Source organism: Silurus meridionalis, chromosome 8 (assembly GCF_014805685.1).
Source record: "Silurus meridionalis isolate SWU-2019-XX chromosome 8, ASM1480568v1, whole genome shotgun sequence".
NCBI lineage: Eukaryota > Metazoa > Chordata > Actinopteri > Siluriformes > Siluridae > Silurus > Silurus meridionalis.
Genome location: NC_060891.1, coordinates 12,377,926 through 12,399,395, shown reverse-complemented (window position 1 = coordinate 12,399,395; position 21,470 = coordinate 12,377,926). Strand labels below are relative to the sequence as shown.

The following is a 21,470-nucleotide window of genomic DNA, read 5'->3' as shown; positions in this document are numbered from 1 at the left end:
TCTGTGTGATTTTTAATATATAATCAACCCCTAACCTCCAGTGCAGCCACCCACAAAATAAATAAATAAATAAATAGAAAATATACTTTGCCACTAATTATCTGGAAATTCTTACAAGGAAAATTTTATATACAAAAAGCATTTTATGAGCAATTAAGGGTTAAGGGTCTTGCTCAAGACGGCTTTGTGGTGCTGGGATTTGAACCCATGACCTTCCGATCAGAAGTGCAATATCGACAAGAACATGTTCTTATTATAAGTGTTTTTATAAGACACTCATAAGTGTTCATCCATGCCTTCCTTTTCACTCTGGGGTGTAAATATGACATAGCGCATCATTTATCAGCATGAGAAGATTTCGCAAATGAAACAAGACAACAGTGTGTTAACTTTCATAAACAAAAATACAGTAGCTACACACCTTAAAAACCCCATAGCCGCTGTTGGGCATTAATTAAGAAGTGTAATACAATTGGAGCTGTAATAAACCTGCCTGAAAAAGGATGCACGAGTATTTTGCTTCTTAATGCACAATTAGTATTAGGTTAAAGCATCAAATAATTCACCACAGTTAAAGATTTTAGGGTTACTGAGTCCACAAACCTACAATTAGACCCCACCTTCATGAAAAATAATTGATTTGTACGGTGTGCCAGAGGAAAAAACTTTCCATTCTAATTACAAATGTAAGCAACCTGTAGTTTAGACAGTACAAGGTCTTATTTTAAACGCTTTTAAATAAAAACCTCTGCTCCTAATCCATCTAATCCATTCAAAATGATTACAGAATCAAGCTTTATACTCGACCATCCCAGTCCTCTGACCCCTTGAAGTATCTGGAGATGAGTGGTCTCAGCTTCCTGTTTTGTTCTTAATAGGAGTAAACTCGGGAGTGTCATTCTGGCAAAGGAAGTTCATACAGTACTAAATACAGCGATACAAATTATTGCAGTTTCATTATATACGATCTATTTTTGTTTTCATATATTTATTAATAAATGTACTCCAATTAAATGTTATTACTTAATTTCAGTGTCACCCCCAAACCACCAAGTTATGTAACTTGTTATCCTTGTTTATTAGGGGTGCCAATAAATTTGGAGCTTACTATATATAGTGGGTAAAACAAAAGGAAAAAAACGTCTTCCTTTCAAACTTGCAAATTTACATCCTTGGTGATTGCAACCTGAGATCGTGTCGGTTGCTGGCAGCAGAAGGTCGTAAATCTATAAAAAAAACAAATGAAAGATTCACGTGAGTAACTGAAGAATAGAGAAAGAGAGCTTGAGGAACAGAGAAGCGTAGAGAAAGAGAGAGAGGTTGCAGAATGTGCGCAGCTGTTGGGGATTTTCTGTGAGCAGCTTAAGTCACGGCTTGGCTCGCGTCCTCTGTTGTTGACCTAATGAGTCCGGTTTGACAAACTCAGTGAACTCTGCACCATGCTGTTTTCTGTGCACCTCAACCACAACAGAAACGTCATGGCTTCAAAGGGCCCACAAATGGCTTTCTGTTTAGGGGATAGGGGGATTGTTTCTATAATTTCTTTTCCTTGGGAATTGCTCACTCTTAATCAAGAGGACTGGAAATATTTGCTTCGGCATCTGGGATTACTGTAGTGTAAACAGACCTAGTGATTATCGTCATGAAGCCACGTCATGTTCAGGAGGGGCTGTCAGAGCAAATCTGCCTCTGCTGAATGCGTTTCACCCCTCTTTCTCTCTCTCTCTCTCTCTCTCTCTTTCTCTCTCTCTCTCTCTCTCTCTCTCTCTCTTTCTCTCCCTCTCCCTCTCTCTCTTCTCTGTTTCTGTCCCACGTGCTGCAGGCAGAAAAGAAGGCCAAAGTGGTTTCCATAATGAACTCGATAGAGGAGTACGGAGAGATAGTAGCCAAGCCTCAGACAGCCTGTGGCACCATCAGCCCACTGATCACTGCACCACCACCACCACCACCAACACCACCCCCAATACAGCAACAGCATCAACTAACCCAGGCTCTTCCCAAAGCTCAACCACAACCACAAATGCAGCCTTTACCCCAGCAACAGCCTCCTGCACAGCAGCAACAGCCTACAGACCCAGCATCTCCCACAGTGGCCACCACGCCAGAGCCAGTGCCTATAGGGGATGGAGATAAGACCTCACCAAAGTCTGCTGACACAGAGGCTGAGTATGAGGTAATGGCACAATTAAAGCATGAATCTAAAATAAATCATTTAATACAAACTTTAATCTGCTATTGATCAAACCTGGCAGTACTACTGATTGATTAATTCTGTGGATATTTTATATTATTAATATTTGTGATCATCATAATTTCGACAGTTTACATTTTTAAAACAATTTGAAATAAAATGCCTACGTGTTAAAATAATATTTGAAATAATATTTTAGAATGTAATCGAATCAATCAAATTAATGCAATACACTTTTTTGATTATATTGATTAAATTAAGTAATGATTTAAATTGGCACAAATTAAAATTATAAAAAAATAAAAATTTTAAATGGCCAACGTTAGCGCTGTGGATTCTTTAGCCTTTTTTAATGAATGCGCAAAGCAAATCTTATTACAAGTTCTTTTTGATAACCTTGGCATTGTTGTGTATGTTTTCAAATGAATAATAATCATTAAAAAAATGCACTCAAAGTGCGAGGTGGAGTATAAACAAACTTGTGGTCCGCCACTTAATACGTACCTGAGGAAACTAAGATCAAAGCCCGGTTCTGAACGTAAAAAGGATCACACCGAAAGCCCTGTACTGAAAGATTTTGGTACGAATATAAAAATGTATTTATTTTTTTTCTGTTTAATTTACACTCAGTATCCCATAATGACAGAGTGAAAACTTAGTTTTTTTTTTTTTTATAAAAACCAAAAAATCTGAAATATCACATAAGTATTCAGAACCTTTATTCTGTATTTAGTTGAAGCAGCTTTGGCAACAATTACAAAATCAAGTCTTTTTGGATTTTACACAACAAGCTTTGGCACACCTAGATTTCTGCCATTCTTCATGACGTGTCAGGTTGGACGGGGTACGTTAATGGACAGCCATTTTCAGGTCTTTTCAGAGATGTTCAGTAGGGTTTAAGTCCGGCCTCTGACTGAGCCACTCTAGGAGGGCTGCAGTGATGGTTGTCCTTCTGGTCTCATCTCCACACAGGATCTCTGGAGCTAACCATCGGGTTCATAGTCACCTCTCTTATTAAGCCCTTCTCCCCGATTGTTACCTTCGGCCGGGTTACCAGCTATTGGAAGAGTCCTGGTTGCGCCACACTTTCCATTTGAGAATTATTGAGGCCACTGTGCTTTTGGGAATCTTCAGTGCAGCAGCAGTTTCCGTAGCCTTCCCCAGATTTGGTGAATTACCTTGTCAATAACCTTGTCTCTAAACTCTGCAGGCGGTAAATTTGACCTCAGAGTGTCTATAGCCTTCTATAGTGAGTTTTGTGCTTTTCTAAATCATGTTCAATCAAAAGACTTTTCCACAGATTGAATTTAAAAAGTTGTTGAAACATCTCAGCAACGATCAAGAGAAATGAGAGGCACCTGAGCTAGTCGTTATGGGGTACTGATTGTAGATTAATGAGAGAAAAAAAATCAATCTGAACGATTGTAGATGGATGATGAGGTCTTTGTGGCATGTACAGGATGGCAGAGGTTTTGGCATTGGCGAGTTGGTGTGGGGGAAACTGCGTGGTTTCTCTTGGTGGCCTGGACGCATCATCTCCTGGTGTATGACCGATAAAAGCCGAGCTGCTGAGGGAACCAGATGGGTCAAGTGGTTCGGTGATTGCAAATTCTCTGTGGTATGTATTTAATGTCATTTTAAGTACATCATTTCTCTTCAGTAACTGGTTTTTCTTTCTCAAAATCCAAAATAACTGGGCATGTTATTCTAAGAATTGTGAAGGAAAATAATAAATATGTATTCCATCAAGTGCTTATAGTTGAACTTGTGTTCCAAATCTGCCTGTTTTTTTTAGATCTGTGTTGAGAAGTTGTTGCCTTTGAGTTCCTTCTGCACTGCTTTTCACCAGCCCACTTACAACAAACAGCCAATGTACAAGAAAGCCATCTATGAGGTGCTACAGGTACGACGTAAACTCTCACGAATGCATTCAGCTATGGAATTGTGAATGAACCTGGATCTAGGGTTACAGTGAAATCTACTCAGCTTACCTGCTTGATAAAATGCTATTTTCAGGTAGCCAGCAGTAGAGCAGGAAAAGTGTTCCTTTCCGGTCCTGAGAGTGACGACACCGATACTTCGAAATCGGTGGACATGCAGAACAAGCAGATGATTGAATGGGCCATGAAAGGATTCCAGCCCACTGGCCCCAAGGGCCTAGAGCCTCCAGAAGGTAAATGCTACTGCCATGCTCTTTTGAAAGGGATTATGGGGGGATATGCTTTTAAAGGACATTCCTGTACAAGTGAAGACACATTCCTTGAAGTGCTGGGAATTTGTTGTATGTTTGTTACTCAGCCTTGTATGTGTATGTAATTTTTTTTGACAGACGTGTTGCTCCACATCTGATGTGGGTAATGATTTTTTTGTGAATTCTTAAAAATCCTGATCACTGATCTAACGGTGTTTTTTTTTTTGTTCCAACTATATTCAAATCAAAGGGTTCACCTAGAAAGTTCATGTACACTCTGGGAGGTTGGAGTCAAGTTCTCTGGGTTAAAAACCGAATACTCACTGACAGGCTTATTGACATACCGGCATTTTGTTGTTCAGCATGTTATTCATCAGTCTGTTTCCATTGGTCTGATTTCTTGACACTGCCTTTTACAGAGGAGCGTAACACATATAAGGAAGTGTACCCCGAAACCTGGGTGGAGCCCGAAGCCGCGTACGCACCCCCACCCGCCAAAAGGCCTCGCAAAAGCACAAGCACAGAGAAACCCAAGGTGAAAGACATCATCGACGAAAGAACCCGAGGTGAGCAATCACTCTCACTGAGTCACACAGGGCCAAGGAGTTCATTGAGTTCATATATACACAAACACACACACATACACACACCCAACCTCTCACATCAGCACACGCCTCTAATCAGGATTATCAACCTCAATTGCTAAGCTCTCCAAGGCAAACATTAGACTGTAAACGTCACACAGGGAATCAGATAGTCGTAATTACCAGTTCTCTGCTTTTTTTTTTTTCTTTTCAGAGAGGCTTGTGTACGAAGTGCGCCAGAAGTGCAGGAATATTGAAGGTATTTATTCACAACAGAGTCTGCTGACATTTAAAGAATTTCCCATGAACTCCAAGGGCTGATTTGTACTTCTGCATTCAATCAGGACATTTTGCACAGAGCCTCTCACAGGACGAGGGATACAAGCCTAAACGTAACGCGAGCGTGTTTTCTAGGAGGCGCTGTCCCGTGATCCACACCAGATTTTACTCAATTAGACAGTGCAGCAGGGCCAAACCAGCGTGAGTCCTGTGTTTTACTGTAGGAATAATAAATAGAAGATAGCACGAGGGGACAATAAACTGTATGCTCTTTATAATAAACCAAGCTTGTTTTCTTTGTAAGCATTATTGATGTGCTGTGTCTGTTTAGCAGGATGAGTGGCTTTGTATTGTTGCACTGCAGTTAAACTAGTGTCTCAATTCACAATTTTTAGTTTTAGAACGAATCTGTGTGGGAGTGCGTTAAAAGAAAGAGCAGGTAGAATCAAACCAGACATTATAAAGAAGCCATTACAAAGACCTACACATTATATAATATATTTCTAGTAACACAGTGTTATGGTTTTCTGTAACCAGATCTATTATATGGGAATTTGATCATATAACCATGTGTGAAGCTTGTGTTTGTTTATACTCGTTGTTTAGTGGTTTTAATCATAAAGAAGATTCAGTCGTCACACAGCATTAAAGAGACTCAAACACGTAGTTAATCTGCAGGAGGACTGCGCACTAGCATCTCCCTTAAGATGAAAAGATGCAAACATGCATTAATCAGAAGTATAAATCAGCCTAAGACACTGCAACTACACCGGACCTTACTTTGTCTTCATGTTCTCACAGATATTTGCATCTCTTGTGGAACCCTGAACGTTTCCCTTGGGCACCCACTCTTCTGTGGAGGAATGTGCCAAAGCTGTAAGGTAGAAGCTAACTCTTTGTTTTCAGCCTGGTCCTCAGCTACCAGCCATAAAAAAATGGTACTAAACTGGATGTTTTCTTCTCTGTTGTAATGGTCTTTCCATTTTCAAATTTTTACATTGAAAATGCCCTGTAAACTCACTAACATGCCGACCTTTTTTCAAGAGTAGTAACTATGGCATAATGGGAAAAAATATGAACAGGACAAATAAAAGCGAATGAATGAGTATATAGTGTACCTAGGAATACATGCAGAGTACGAGAGGTGATCGAGTTTACCACCCCGGCGACAAGGAGTAGTAGAGTATAAGTGAATTATATCAGATATAAGAATCAATCTGATATATTCAATAATTAATTTTTTAAGAAGCATATACTAATACTATGCAGGTAAACAGCTTCAGTTCTTGTTGGCATGGATTTTGCAGGATCCTGCTTCATGTTGAGATGATTTTTCAGGGGCACTTTCTCATGCTGTGAACACCAAGAAGTTCAGATGCAGTGACTGGGAAAGGCCACTGAAGAACACTATTTGGGATGTTCATGAATCTAGTTTGAGATGGCTTTTGCTTTGTGAATATAGTGCAGTATCATGCTTTGAATAGCCATTAAAAAAAACAAACCAATAGTAAACTTTGACCTTGAAAGAGACATTGGCCTTAAAGCGATGATTAATTGGTATTGGTTTTCATTAAGTGTGCCAAGCAAACATTCTCCGCATCATCACACCACCCCCATCAGCCTGGACTGTACTCTTGGTTAATGGATTCATGCTATCGGTGCCAAATTCTGACCCTACCATCTGTGTGCCTCAGCAGAAACCCAGATTCATTAGACCAGGCTACATTTTCCAGTCCAGGTTTGGTGACTCTGTGTCCATTGAGGTCTCACCTCTCTGATCTTGGCTGACTGGAGTGGAACTTGATGTGGTGTTGGCAGTTGTAGCTCATCCTCCTCCTCAACATTTAAACAGTTGTGCATTCTGAGACGATTTTCTGCCCACTACAATTGTACAGAGTAGTTATGTGAATTCCTGTACACTTTCTGTGACCTTTCTCATCATTTTTCTTTATAACAACTCGTTGAGTAAAGACGTGAAGATATATACAGAATATAGTTATCATACCAATCCATACGTCACCAAGCAAAAAGAAAATTTCCCATTGTGAAAGTTGATGTGAACAATAACTGAAGCTGCTGGCTCATATTTGCATGGCTGGTTGATTAGAAAGTTGCATGAATGAGTAAGCATAGAGGTTTTCCCAATAAAGGCTCAGTAAGTGTAGATATGACTATTCTATTTAAATTACATCAACAGTCTTCTAGTCAATGAAATAAACAATCACTATGCTATAACAGCTTTTCAAATGCCGTTGCGTTACAGAACTGCTTCTTGGAGTGCGCATACCAGTATGACGATGACGGCTATCAGTCTTACTGCACAATCTGCTGTGGAGGGAGGGAAGTGCTCATGTGTGGAAACAATAACTGCTGCAGGTACAGCTGCCACAGACTCTTCAGTTAATACTAATGCACCATCTTTAGTCTTTTTCACAGTGAAATGAATACAGGGACGCATCGAAATGAATCTTTTTTCAGACTGAATACGGGGACATGCTTTCTGGGACTCATCAGTACTGATTGGGGAAACTGATACCGAAATGACTAACCTACTTAGTATATTTAATCGAGAGCCCGAGGACCGACAGCCTGAGCGCACAGAACAGCGAGCTTGCTAATGAAAAAAAGGGCAAAGTGAAAATGTTGGTGAATGAAGAGGAAAGGAAGTGCACAACACCACACTCGCGCTTGTGTGAACACAATTTCTGACCACGAATTTGCTGAAGCTCGCGTATGATGCTCACGTACGCCATCCTGGTGCTCTTTATTGAGGGCAACGAGTAAATGAGTGAGACTTGAAAAAAAATTGTTGGGGTTAATTTTATTTTACGAGGATGCCGATTTTCTGCTTTTGCATTGATTTCAGACTGATGCTATACAGACAGATTGCAGTCGTTCTATGTCTTTTGCCGCACACCAGCATACAGTAGTGGACAATGCACGCCATCGTTGATTAAGAGTAATTAAGGATGCTACCGGACCCATACCGATATCAGCATTGCAATCAGTGTATCACTGATACTAATGATAGAGAAGAGTTAATATTAATATGAATGGTAATCTTGGATATCTGTTTGCAGGTGTTTCTGTGTAGAGTGTGTGGATCTTCTAGTTGGGCCAGGTGCAGCACAAGCTGCAATAAAGGAGGACCCTTGGAACTGCTACATGTGCGGACAGAAGCATCAGTTCGGTCTGCTAGAACGACGATCTGACTGGCCCAATCGTCTGCAACACTTCTTTGCCAACAACCACGACCAGGACTTTGTAAGTGGTACCTTGATAAATATTTAAAAGAGGGTTTCCATCATATATCTTTTGCTTATAAGTGAGCTGAAAGAAAGCCGAAGAGCTATTAGTTTAGTACAATGTGTAAGAATAGTCAGTCCATAACAATGCCAGACCAGCCTTTTCTACTAATAATAGTATGTGAGGACTCGAGGTCCACTAAGTTAAGTAAAGATTTCTTTATGGACTGTTTGATGGTCCACCTGTGCTGCAGTGGTGTAGGGTAGACAGGTTAAGGACTGATGTGATTATTTATATTATCTTGAATTATTTCTGGTCAGGGAAGTGCTCTGGCCAGTTGTCCAATAACAAATAATGGGCCTCAGTTACTGAAGTGATTTAATGGGGGAAAAAAAGGTTTTCTTACTTTCTGTAATAAGGTGAGGTGCTGGGCAGTGGTCACATATTGACAGCAATAAATGGAGATCGGTTAACACATTTTAGAAGCTGGAAAAAGCATGAAGTGACAGTCTTTGACGAGCTTTATAAAGCAGTTAGTATCGGTTATTGTCTCATTAAGCAGTTTTAAAATGCTCTGATCATTTATATGTGAGTACAGCGGAAAGCAAAGAGTGTACCTCAGTGTACAGCAGTGTTGATTGGGCAGACAAAAAAAATCTAGCAACGGTTTTATTTTAATGTGCTCTATCCATCAATATTTATGCAAAAGTTACATTTGAAATTCCTACTAGGTAGAGAGAAAACAAAGAAAATCTTTTAAAGTTTTACCATAAATAGACCGGTGGTATGGGTGTTAACCCCATTGGAATTGTTATTCTATACATGCATGCTTGCTAAACATTTAATTCCAAATCGATGGCAATTTTAAGTAACCCATACGTTTTGGAGGAAGCAATATAGACTGCAAAATGATTTACATATAAAGAAAAGAGAGGTTGTGATTGCATAACTATTCACCCTGACTGGTGCAGAAGAAACAATGTAACATTTTCACCTGCTAATGAAATCAAGTTTATTGTTCTAGTTTGCCCTCTAGAGGAGAAACAGAGAAATGTTTTTTTTTTTTTTTTTTTTCTTCAATCTTTCCACTCAGTCGAAAGAGGATTTTCATTTAGAACCCGCCATCTAAATTAATTTGTTGGACCAGATTAGACCTTTTTATCAGCACCTTAGCCTGTATGTTTGAAACTTTTGCTCTAAAACCGTGTTCTTTGCAGGTATATGGTCAATAGCATCTAACCAGAAGTGCATAAGTGTCCTATTTACAATAAATAGCATTATCTCAAATAAGGGTATGGGTCCATATGTACAGGTGTGAGAGCGATTCATGTACAGAACGTGCAGTAGGTAATAAGATATGGTATATACAGCATAACTTTGCAAGATTGTGTAGAGACAAGTGTAGGGTCAGCCAGCCCCTGGAGCACAAAGGGTTAAGGGCCTTGCTCAAGGGCCCAAGTGTGGTGGCTTGGTGTACCTGGTGCTTGAACCCCGACCTTCCATTATGTACATATATGATGAATGTTTTGTATGATACAGTATATACAGAATAAACGTGGGTGGAATATACAGTAGTGCAGTAATAACACGAGTTATGGACGGTGCAAAAATGCATACTGGATGAAGCAGACGAAAAATCTCCAGATGACGCAGTCTCTCTCTTTTTCTCACTTTTGCTCCCTCCCTTTTCTCTCATATACTTTTACTCTTAGGAACCTCCAAAGCTCTACCCTTCTGTTCTGGCAGAGAAGAGAAAGCCTATTCGTGTGTTATCACTCTTCGATGGAATTGCTACAGGTGAAATGAGAATCCACACCTTGTCGTTGTTGTGCTCCCAGAAGGAACTTGTGCCGATCACATTACAGTCATAATTTTTATTATAGTGTCTGTACAATGCTAAATAATGACCAAAGTGTTATTGACAAGACTGCATCTTAATTACACTGTTATACACAATCAAAGTGTATTTGGTGAATATATGCAAATTTCAGTGCATATGGTGAGCTACACTGTATGAACAAAAGCTTTCGGACACCTGACCATAAGATTCGTATGTGCTTATTGAACATCCCATTCCACTAATAATGGAATATAACCTCTGGCAAGACTAGATTTTGGAGTGTGCTCGAGGAGCTCATTCAGACACAAGGGTGTCAGTAAAGTCAGATACTGATGTAGCTGAGGTGAGGAGGCCTGGGGTGCAGTCAGCGTTCACATTCATCCCTAAGTGTTTAATAAGATTGAGGTGAGAGCTCTATAGCAGGACAGTCAAGATCTTCCACTTCAGCACATGTTCAGCACATCTTCTTAGAGCTGGCTTTGTGCACAGGGGCAGTGTCATGCTGTGAGTCTTCTAGTTCAATGGAAAATTGAATACAGCTGCATACGAAGGCGTCATATACAATTGTGTGCCTCTAACTTTGTGCTAACATTTTGGAAAAAAGAAGCACATATAGCTGGAAAAATCAGGTGTCCCAATACTTTTGTTCATATAGTGTATGAACAAAATTTCTTTGCTTGGTGTTTATATGTTTATGCGTGCAGGGCTGCTGGTGCTTAAAGAGCTAGGCATTCAGGTGGATCGCTACGTGGCCTCTGAGATATGTGAGGACTCCATCAGTGTAGGGATCGGGCGCATCATGTATGTTGGGGACGTGAGGAACGTCACACGCAAGCACGTGAGTTAACCAAGCTGGAGAGTTGCTTCTGAAAGGACCGATCATTTAGAAGGCACTTTTTGCTACACCGGAAGATGTTTTTGTTTAAAATACCTCTAATTGGCCTCCTGTTTGTCTTATTCTGTTTTGTCATAGATACAAGAGTGGGGACCTTTTGATCTCGTCATCGGAGGAAGCCCCTGTAACGAGCTGTCTATAGTTAATCCAGCACGGAAAGGTCTCTACGGTAAAATCATACTGCATGCAAAAATCTAAAATTAGTATTTATTATTTTATTAATATCTTTTTTTAAATATGTTAGCTCATATGTTTCATTTGGATGATTATTTGCTGTTTAAAGCACATATTTGCCTCTAAATATTTCTTTCCCTTTTTTTTTTTGTCCCTCTTTTTCTTATCGCCACACACACACACACACACACACACACACACACACAAACTAGAGGGCACGGGGAGGCTGTTCTTCGAGTTTTACCGACTTTTACATGAAGCTCGTCCTAAGGAAGGAGACGACAGGCCTTTCTTCTGGCTTTTTGAGAACGTAGTGGCTATGGGTGTCAGTGACAAGAGGGACATCTCTCGCTTTTTAGAGGTGTGTGTTTTCTTATACTTGCGACATGTCACACACAAATATAAAAAGTATTCAGCAATTTCTATTTCGTTCGTATTTGAATGTTTAGGAACAGTTCTGTGATGGCCAAGCTGTATGATTTGTTCTTACTGCCACCAAGTGGTACACTAACAGATCAACTCTGTCCTAACTGTCCTTATTGTTCTGTTCCCAACATACAACACTGTGTGTCAATTTGACCAGTTTTACTAACAGTTTACAACTCAGGCCCACTGGATAAGTGTGTCATATCATATTCTGTTTAATATGTAATGCTTGGTTTGGAGTGGAAGATCTTAAGTGCCCTGCCATTGAGCTCTCTTGAACAATTGGAAAGCTGACTACAGCCCAGGTCTGCTCATTCTACATCAGTACCTGACTAACAACCTTGTGGCTGAATCAGCACAAATCTTCTCAAGCACCCTCCAAAATCAAGTGGAACTACTTGCCAGAAGAGTTGAGGCTTTTATAATAGCAAATGATGACTAAATGTGGCTTGGGATATTGAAAAAGCATGTACAAATCTTATAGCCAGGTGTCCACAAACTTTAACCCATTTAGTGTAAATCTTTACATGTATGTAAATCTGTTTATATTTAACAAATGACTAAGATTATGAATAACATTTGACATTGTATTTGTCCATATAGTGTGTGTATATACATACAAATATATATATATATATATATATATATATATATATATATATATATATATATAAGACAAATTGTGTATAGAAACTCAACTATTATGCAATAAGTAAATATATGTACTGAAAGAAATTGAATCGAATTCCACTAATAATAAAAGCATACACAACCAAAAACAAAGAATTCTGTGTAAAATATGTGCTTTAATTACTAAATCTACATACTATCTACTATATGTATATAGGCATTTGCATTTGGTTGATAAACATTATTTACCCAGGTTTAGCATCTTATCATTTTACACAAACATCCATGAAATATAGTAATTAAAGAATATAGTATGATTTTACAGATTTGGCCTAAAACCTAAAATAAATACATGTATAAAGGCACTCACTATATCTTTAAAAGAGCCTGTTATCTCACCTGAACAGTGCAACCCAGTGATGATAGATGCAAAGGAAGTGTCTGCTGCCCATCGTGCCCGCTACTTCTGGGGAAACCTTCCGGGCATGAACAGGTTGGTTCAAGAATGGTGAGGGAAGCAACAGTGCTTATGTTATAAACCTTCCCTCGGTACATCCTACATGCTGCCTCACCATTCTTCACAAGTTCTCTTTACAATGAAATACATTGCTCCAGTTGTTTCCCTCTACCTCAATATTTCTCTTTCCCGCTTTCATTTGAGTTTTTTTTCTTCTCTCAACCTAGACCTCTGACTGCCATGTGCTCTGACAAACTGGACCTGCAAGGCTGTCTTGAACATGGCAGGACTGCAAAGGTAAAATAAGAAAAACTGCCTTTTACAGATAATTGACACAGGCAAATACCAAATTATTACTATTTAACAAAACTGTAAAATTCATTTTCCTTTCTAGTTTGATAAAGTGAGGACCATCACCACTCGGGCGAATTCCATAAAGCAGGGCAAAGATCAGCACTTACCTGTTTACATGAATGACAGAGAGGACATGCTGTGGTGCACTGAGATGGAGAGGTACAGTATGACTCAATTCCTTTGAGCATGACTGTTTAAAAACACAGACAGTGAGGCAATATGGAAAACATACATCTCGCACACTGTAGTATCGATGTAGCATGTTTACCGTGATTTGAATCTCGCGCCCCCGGGTTTATCGCGGAATTGCATTCGCCACATAACTAATTTGTTTCGCTGATTTCCCCGGTCTCTAGATAGAACTAAAACAACTAAAAGGAACGAAGAACTAATAAAAGGTTAAAAAAAAGAAACGAAGAATGCAACAGTACAGTAAGCACTTCCTTATTTGGCAATGTACATACCATAAGAAATGAGTAGCATTACAGTACAGAAGGTTTTCTGCTTGCTTATTGGTTGAAGTGTGTTCTGACGTAAAAAAAAAGGCGGAGTTAAAGACATACGTCACCAGATTTAGCCAATAAAAGTAAAGAATGCGGTGATGTATCTTTAACGCAGCTTTAAAAAAGCCATATGATTCTTCAACCAATGAACAAGCAGAGAAACTAAGCATAGGCTACTACAGAACTGTATTAAAGTGTGTGGGAGGATGATTTAGGGCTTAAACAATGAAATAAAAAAGCATTTTTTATTAAACACCGCTATAAGTGGGGATTCCTGTATTTTGCTTTAGATTACTCCAGTGAAAGTACCCCTTACAATTTTCTACTTTAGCAAAATTTCTTGCTTTTTAAATTGTACTCGGGTATCAAAAATAAAAAGTACCAACCTGAGAACTAAATGTAAGTGCTTTTATTATGATTTACATTTACATATGGCATTCCGCAGACGCTTTTATTCAGAACAGAATCTATTTTACTTTTACAATTGAGCACTTGAGGATTGAGGGCCCAACAGTGTCGACGTGGTGCGCTGAGATTTAAACTCACTCATCTTCCGATCATCCTCATGATCGTCTTAACCCGAAGTAGTGAAGAAACCGCATGTTTTTTTCTGAAATGTAGTGGAGAAAAAAGTAATACAGCTAGTCGTCGACTTACGACCTATGCAACTTACGACCATTCGACTTTAAGACCACAATCGCTAGCCGTGGCACACGACAGTAAGAAACAAAATGTTGTAGAGATGATACAAATGGCATAAAATGAACAAAGAAAATGATGATATATATACAGTATAACAATAATGAAAGAAAGTTATGATAAAATACTACTTAAAGATTTTTATAACATCATTTCACAGTGCTGTACATATATGCTACTCTACTTACGACCAAATCGTATATATATATATATATATATATATATATATATATATATATATATATATATATATATAGCCATTTTACCGAGCACAAACTTCTCTTTCCTGAAGACTTCCTTGCTGGGAAAATGGGAAAGTTGTTACCCTGTGAATGAACTGCTTCTATAAACATTAGAACAAGCAAACTGCTATAAATTGTTGTTCAAGCTGTTATAAACTGATATTTTAAAACTTTGAACCAACAAATTTGAGAATTCAGTCAAGCAGTGGTATAAAAATGAAAATAACCTGTCAGCATTTAATAGACTGCCATCCTCCAGTATATGAAATGACTCAAGGAAAACATATACTGTACTTGCATGATTAAAGATGTAAAAATATTACTGAATCAGATCAATATGAAGTTCAACACAGCTTTCTTTCGCCACTTTTAGCGTGATACTGTACCGCACTTCCTGTTTAACACGAAGAGCTGAAGCTTCATTCTGGTTGTTCTCTGTCTTTTCTCCTTGTTTTCCCTCAGGTTATTCGGCTTTCCCGTCCACTACACAGACGTGTCCAACATGAGTCGGTTGGCGAGGCAGAGGCTGCTCGGCCGCTCATGGAGTGTCCCGGTCATCCGCCACCTGTTTGCACCACTCAAAGAGTATTTCGCCTGTGTGTGAAAGTCAGAGTCGAGAAACCCAAACTGGTGTATGAAATTACAAGAGCCTTGTATATTATTTACAACATAAACATCAAAGTAGGTATTTCACTTTTTTTTTTTTTTTTTTTTTTTTTTATTCTATTTAATTATTATAATTTTTGGTCAATTCATTTTAATTTTTTTAGCAGTGTTATTCAGAATTGATAATTATTTTTGTGTGCAAGCTATACTTGAGGTGAGGCCTCCTATTAAGGCATTGAGAAACAAAACATGGGAGCAAATGATGGAGAAAAACAAATTCATTTCACCGTGTTACAGAAAGTCCGAGTGACTTTTCATCAACCGGGTGAGGTCGGGCTGCAGGTCGAACGGCTGCTTAAAAACGCTCGCCTTTTCCTTTCCTCTGAGCAACTGAGCCTTGGGCGAGAGCAAAAACTAAAAAATTACACACACACACACACACACACACACACAAACACACACAAGAATGGTGTCTTTCTCTTCCATGTCAGGGGAGTTCTGTCTTAACCAATCCAAACACCACGTCACAAATACCTCTTTGTTTACGGTTTCTATACACAATGGTAATAAAAGGTACTACTGTAATAGGTGACAATATGGTGCTTCAAGGTGGTGAAAAAACATTGCAACTCATGTGGTGCTACTACTTCAGACTAGATGTGGTCACCTTCAGACCATTAGCCAGGGTTTAAAAAAAAAAAAAAAAGCAAAAAAAATATTCCGAAAGTGAGTCTAAACAAGGATTCGTCAAGCCAGGTCTGCCACATCTCATTTTATATCTCTAACAGCCTTGTTTTTGTTTGTTTGTTTTTTTTAACAATACCTTACTGGTGCTCTGTGTAAAACCTCAGCCTTGCAGTCACTGAGGTCTCCTGCGTCTGTGCACACACAAAACCTGCTGGCCTGCCACATGAGGCCATGATGTTTTTTTTTTTCTCTCTCTTCTATACCTTGAGATAGAAGGCTGTGTCGAGCTATGGTTCTTTTCTCTCTCCTAGCATCACACAGGCCGGAATCATTACTGTACAACTTTTAGCATGCGCGGCAGTCGCAGGGAGGGCGGTGGTGGGTTTTTGCTCCTAGCCTGCTAAACCCCTCTCCACAGTGCCTCTCGCAGGCTATCCTCAGTCAGGTGCAACACTTTTGAAAGAAAAAAAAAAAGAATAAATTATATATAAGGTGCGGCTTCACAATGTTCTTCTACCTTTTTATAGCTAATTGTTTTTGTGCTGTGTTACCAACTATATCAAGCACTTTTGTATATGTAAAATCTTCTTTTGATTTGCGTTGATATTATTTTTTTTTCCCCTGAATATTTCTTCTTGACTCTCCTTGTGAATCTTTTTTTTAATTATTATTATTATTATTATTTTTATTTGTTATGTTTGATGATGTGAAATGCTCTTAGCATTATATATATGACGTAGTTCATTTTATTTCTGTACAGTAGGGCTGTGCCAATAGATGTGAAAGAATGGGTGAGTAGGATCAGGTGGAAATCTGTAGTCGCTCTGGTGAATAGGCTAAATAGGGGGAAAAGAGAGAAAGAAAGCCACACCTTTTCTACGTCCTCATCCGCTACAGTGACATTCAGTCATAATCCATGTGAGGAAAGTTACCGCCTGCTCTCAGTGTAGTGCGTAAACGAGCCGTACAGTACATTATGTTCTCTAGATAGCCAGTCTTTTTTTTTTTTTTTACCCTCTTATGTTTAACTGATGCTTGTCTGGTGTCGTCAGTAGTGATGTTTAGTTTTTACTGCTAATCCAACCGCTTTGTCCTGGTCGGGGTCGCAGTGAATTCAGAGCCTGTCACTGGGAATACTGCGGCGGCCAGGTTTATGTCAGTCAAAACCAAGACTGCGCATGCAAATGTAAACTTATACTGATCTATCAGTCAGCGCTGAACCTGTATTACATTGCATTACACAGCCCTATATTACCATTACGTTTTAAGAATTTGTGAAATTGTTTTAGTTTTAGAAAAAGATCTGTGTGCATTTTAAATTATTTTACTTAGTCTATATTTGGAAATCAGCCAACTGCCATAAACATGCTTAGGAAAGAAATTAGAGGTTGTTTCAAATTTTTATTTAAGGCATTATACTGCACACATGCCTTACTCTTTTTTTTTTTTCTTTTCATAAATTACTCCTTACACATGTTCTAAATAATATTGAATGCCCATATTTTTGTACATTTTGTACATAGAATACGTTTGTTGCTGTATTTTTCTTTTTTTTTTTTTTTTTACCTATGAGATGTACAAATCTAATTCTGTGCTAATATATATCATGGAATCGAGTCTCGGTCGGAAAGAGAGGGGCGCTGAACTTTGAAAAATTGACATAAGCTACGGAGCAGTGGGGCGGGAGGACTTTTGGCAGTTCATATTTGTTTGTCATGCATAGGGAACAGGGGAGGCAAAAGAATGATTTGAACAGTAGATGGACACTTTCGTCTTTCCTGCACAGCCCTACATACAACAACAACAAAAAACTCTCTTTAACTTGCATTTAATTCTTTTTTAAATACTAAAAGCGGGATTGTAGGTGTTTCCTAAGGTGCTAAACATTTTATCAAATCGAAAAACACGTATTATTTGGACAAATCTGTCTCAACAATGACTGTTTGTATGTTTTGTTTTAGTATTGGAAAAGCACTATTATTTTACTCTCATATAAATATATTAACAAAGGCATTTTAACTTTGTACTTGAAACGAAATAATGTTGATGAAAAGATTCTTATATTGTTTTAGAATAGATCTTGCTGTAGTTGGTGCTTATCTGTGGGAAAATCATGTACTCATATTGGGAAGTAAGAAAAGAATTGTATTCAATCGATCTTGCTGTTAACTTGTACGTGCTTATTATCCAGGCAACATTGTTTTTAAGTCCTACATTCCGTGGCATATATCCAGCCCTCCATCTGTTTTTTTTTTTTTTTTTTTTTTAGTGTATATATATACATATATATATATATATATATATATATATATATATATATATATATATATATATATATACATACACACACTGTATATACTGTATATAAGGCATAACATTATGACATCAAAATATTATTATAATAATAACACTGATTATCTCTGCATTAGTGGGTGGGATATAGTAGGCAAGTGGGATTTTAGTGCGTTTGACAAGGGCCAATTTGTGAAGGCTAGACAACGGGGTCAGAGCCTCTCCAAAACTGCAGATCTTGTGGTTTGTTCCCGGTCTGCAGTGTTCAGTGTCTATCAAAAGTGGTCCAAGGAAGGAACAGTGGTGAACCAGCGACAGGGTCATGGGTGGTCATGGCTCATTGATGCATGTGGGGAGTGAAGGCTGGTCCGTGTGGTCCAGACCAACAGATGAGCTTTTGTAGCTGAAATTGCTGAAAAAAGTTAATGCTGTTGATGCTCAACAGGTCAGAACTGTTTTGGCAGCAAATGAGGGATTAAAACAATACTAGCCAGGTGGTCATAATGTTATGCCTGATCACTATATATATATATATATATATATACACACACACTCAGTGTCCTCCAGAGTTATTGGCACCTTTTTAAATATGAGCGAAAAAGACAAGATAAACATTACACTTAATGCTTTTTCCACTTGAATAAAATGTATATTTATCTTTGTTCTAACAACAAAATTCTCATTGGAACTTTTTATATATATATATATATATATATATATATATATATATATATATATATATATACATATAATTAAATGTCATATGAAAAATGCTGTGCCACAATTATTGACAGCCACTAAAAGTCTGCTAATAAATACAAACAAAATATTTAAAACCTCTCGGCCCCTTAAAACTGTGCTGTTTCCTAATTAAGTCTTGTTTTGCTGGGAGACACAAACGATTGTTAAAGCTGACAAATAGCCTATAGTTTTATATAAAAAAATATATAAGTAGTTTACAACTGGATTACAACTCAAACAGACATTTGTTAAGATTTGGCCCTACAGCATGAGCATACAAATACAGAACACAAACAGCAAAAGGTGGAGGAGGATAAAGGAGTAAAAAAGACCACAAAGATCCATTTAGAGTAACATTGATACTTTTAATTAGTTTCAAAGTCGAAGGTTAAATGATATCTGTGGTGGAAGCATTGCAAAAAAAGAAGTTATGGAGTTTGTGTGCTATGATCAGATGAGGAAAGAACTTATTTTTGGGGAATACTATCAAAGTGTGTACAAGGTAAAAAAAAAAAAAAAAAAAAAGGTAAAGGTCCTTCATAAGTATCATCATCATGATATTTCAATGCAAATCCAGATTGCTTCTGCCTGAAGGTTTCTAAAGATAGCTATTTTAACAAAAGGAAACCACCCTTTTTATATTCTGCATGGAGAAATATCCCAGATCTCCAAGTGTCTCTAACCTTGCTGTTACTCTGCTGATCGTCGTTTTCAACCTGGCGTTTTTGCAGAACAAAATTGCACTACTTACAGTACATTCGTTTTCTGTTTCTATACAATATGTTTAAGCTCAAATTCTTGCACATTTTTTTAATATGTTCACATTCTGCTCATTTTCATAACCAGTGCCAATGATTCTGGAGAGCATTGTATATCTTTTCCCAGAGTGACACTGTTAAATTAATCATAACTCATGTGTCATAACTGTTTTCAAGCCTTCGCTCATTTCAGGATCAGTTCATACAGCAGATGTAGCAGTCATTCTCCACCTCTACTCCCTCTCTCTTCTGTTTTGTGCCCAGAACTAAGAAAAAAAAAAGACTCCTTATGTACTTGTGCTGGAGAACACTTGAATAAATGTATTGTTTTTTTGTGCAAACAGCAGCTTCTGTTATTTCTCACCTTTTTTTCTCCTCCAAGTAAAGGGAACACTCAGGAAGCTCTAAAGCACAATCCGGTTTCCATAATCTTAATTTTAATTATTGATGGATTGCCAGCATTCGTTATACAAAACAGTTTAAGATATTTAACTGGTCGCCTTTCAAAACCTCAGACCGTCCAAGAGCTTATATTTTTGGAGAAATGGTTTGGAAGGAAACTCAACTTTACACGAATTTTCCACATGCTGCAAATGTTGCAGAGACATGTTTGGCTCCAGTTTTTAACGTGAGTGTTTGACAAGATTCACAAGAAGAAGGCATCTAGCACACAGAGTGCACAAATCAAAGAATTCGCTCTACAAAAACTATTTCAAAAGCACTAAGTATTTTGAAACCGCCAACCAACAAGGCTGAGGCAAGGATGACGATTGGTGGCCACAAGGTTCTACTGCAAGTCCACCTTCTTGCTTTATTTGTGAAATAAAAGGGGGAAAATTGTACACCAAACATAGCTGGCATATTCTAGAATTATTGGTGCCCTTTCAAAAGAATGGACAAAAAATATAACAATAAAAAATATAAAGTTTTTTTTTTCCAACACGTGCTTCTAAATAATATAAATAAAAATTCTCTTAAAGCATATGTGGCAAAAATATTGGCACCCCTAATTTGTATTAAGCCCAAACCAGTTAAATAAATACAAAATCTTGTACATAATTTTACTCCTGGTTTATTCTGCAGTCATGTTAGAAGCTATTGATTTATTTTCTAGCAGCTGTAAAAGTAGGCGTCTGCAAAAGAAAAATATCAGTACTAACTACAAAATTAATACTATGAAATCTAAAAATAATAATAAATGGATTAAAATATGTCTGTGTGAAACAATGAAAAATATGGTGAAGCTTTTTGCATTATTCATTCATTCATTCATTCATTCATTCATTCTGCATTTATAAAAGACATATTGGGTGCATGTTTTCCACCACAAGAAAGTCTTCAGTACAATTCAGTGTCGAAACAAGATTTCCATGTTATATTTCAAGTTATGCTTTCTTTTGTCTTTTGAACTTTAGACATAGGTTATAGAGAGAATGATGAGAGAGTGACTACTACATAAGTGATAACGTGAGTGATAAAAGTAAATATAAAATTGTAACACACAACATAAAATTGTACTTATGAATGGTTAAAAAGCATTGTCTTGTATTCCTGCATTCAGAATAGGCAAAACACTGAGGTGTAAAAGGAATAAAACATCAGCTTTGTCTTGAGTGTTTTTTTCCTTTACATATTTATTTATTTATTTATTGTGTCTAATTCTTTATGATTTCTT

The 21,470-nt window shown here is 37.8% G+C and overlaps 1 protein-coding gene across 7 annotated transcripts in view; it reads left to right on the top strand.

Annotated features, from left to right (window-relative positions):
• Window positions 1–16,462, top strand: part of dnmt3ab (DNA (cytosine-5-)-methyltransferase 3 alpha b) — a 51,136-nt gene extending 34,674 nt beyond the window's left edge. For 6 of the 7 annotated variants that reach the window (XM_046854992.1, XM_046854994.1, XM_046854995.1 and 3 more), the window contains 17 exons: window positions 1,823–2,173; window positions 3,651–3,809; window positions 3,987–4,094; window positions 4,208–4,364; window positions 4,802–4,948; window positions 5,181–5,225; window positions 6,047–6,126; window positions 7,509–7,621; window positions 8,326–8,509; window positions 10,204–10,288; window positions 11,036–11,169; window positions 11,305–11,395; window positions 11,613–11,761; window positions 12,864–12,949; window positions 13,141–13,210; window positions 13,308–13,426; window positions 15,174–16,462. In XM_046854992.1, coding sequence (XP_046710948.1) covers window positions 1,823–2,173; window positions 3,651–3,809; window positions 3,987–4,094; window positions 4,208–4,364; window positions 4,802–4,948; window positions 5,181–5,225; window positions 6,047–6,126; window positions 7,509–7,621; window positions 8,326–8,509; window positions 10,204–10,288; window positions 11,036–11,169; window positions 11,305–11,395; window positions 11,613–11,761; window positions 12,864–12,949; window positions 13,141–13,210; window positions 13,308–13,426; window positions 15,174–15,315 — 2,220 coding nt within the window. In that variant the 3' untranslated portion in view covers window positions 15,316–16,462. The remainder of the gene's footprint in view (window positions 1–1,822; window positions 2,174–3,650; window positions 3,810–3,986; window positions 4,095–4,207; window positions 4,365–4,801; window positions 4,949–5,180; window positions 5,226–6,046; window positions 6,127–7,508; window positions 7,622–8,325; window positions 8,510–10,203; window positions 10,289–11,035; window positions 11,170–11,304; window positions 11,396–11,612; window positions 11,762–12,863; window positions 12,950–13,140; window positions 13,211–13,307; window positions 13,427–15,173) is intronic. The other variant, XM_046854993.1, reaches the window with a different exon arrangement.
• Window positions 16,463–21,470: the final 5,008 nt, after the last annotated feature.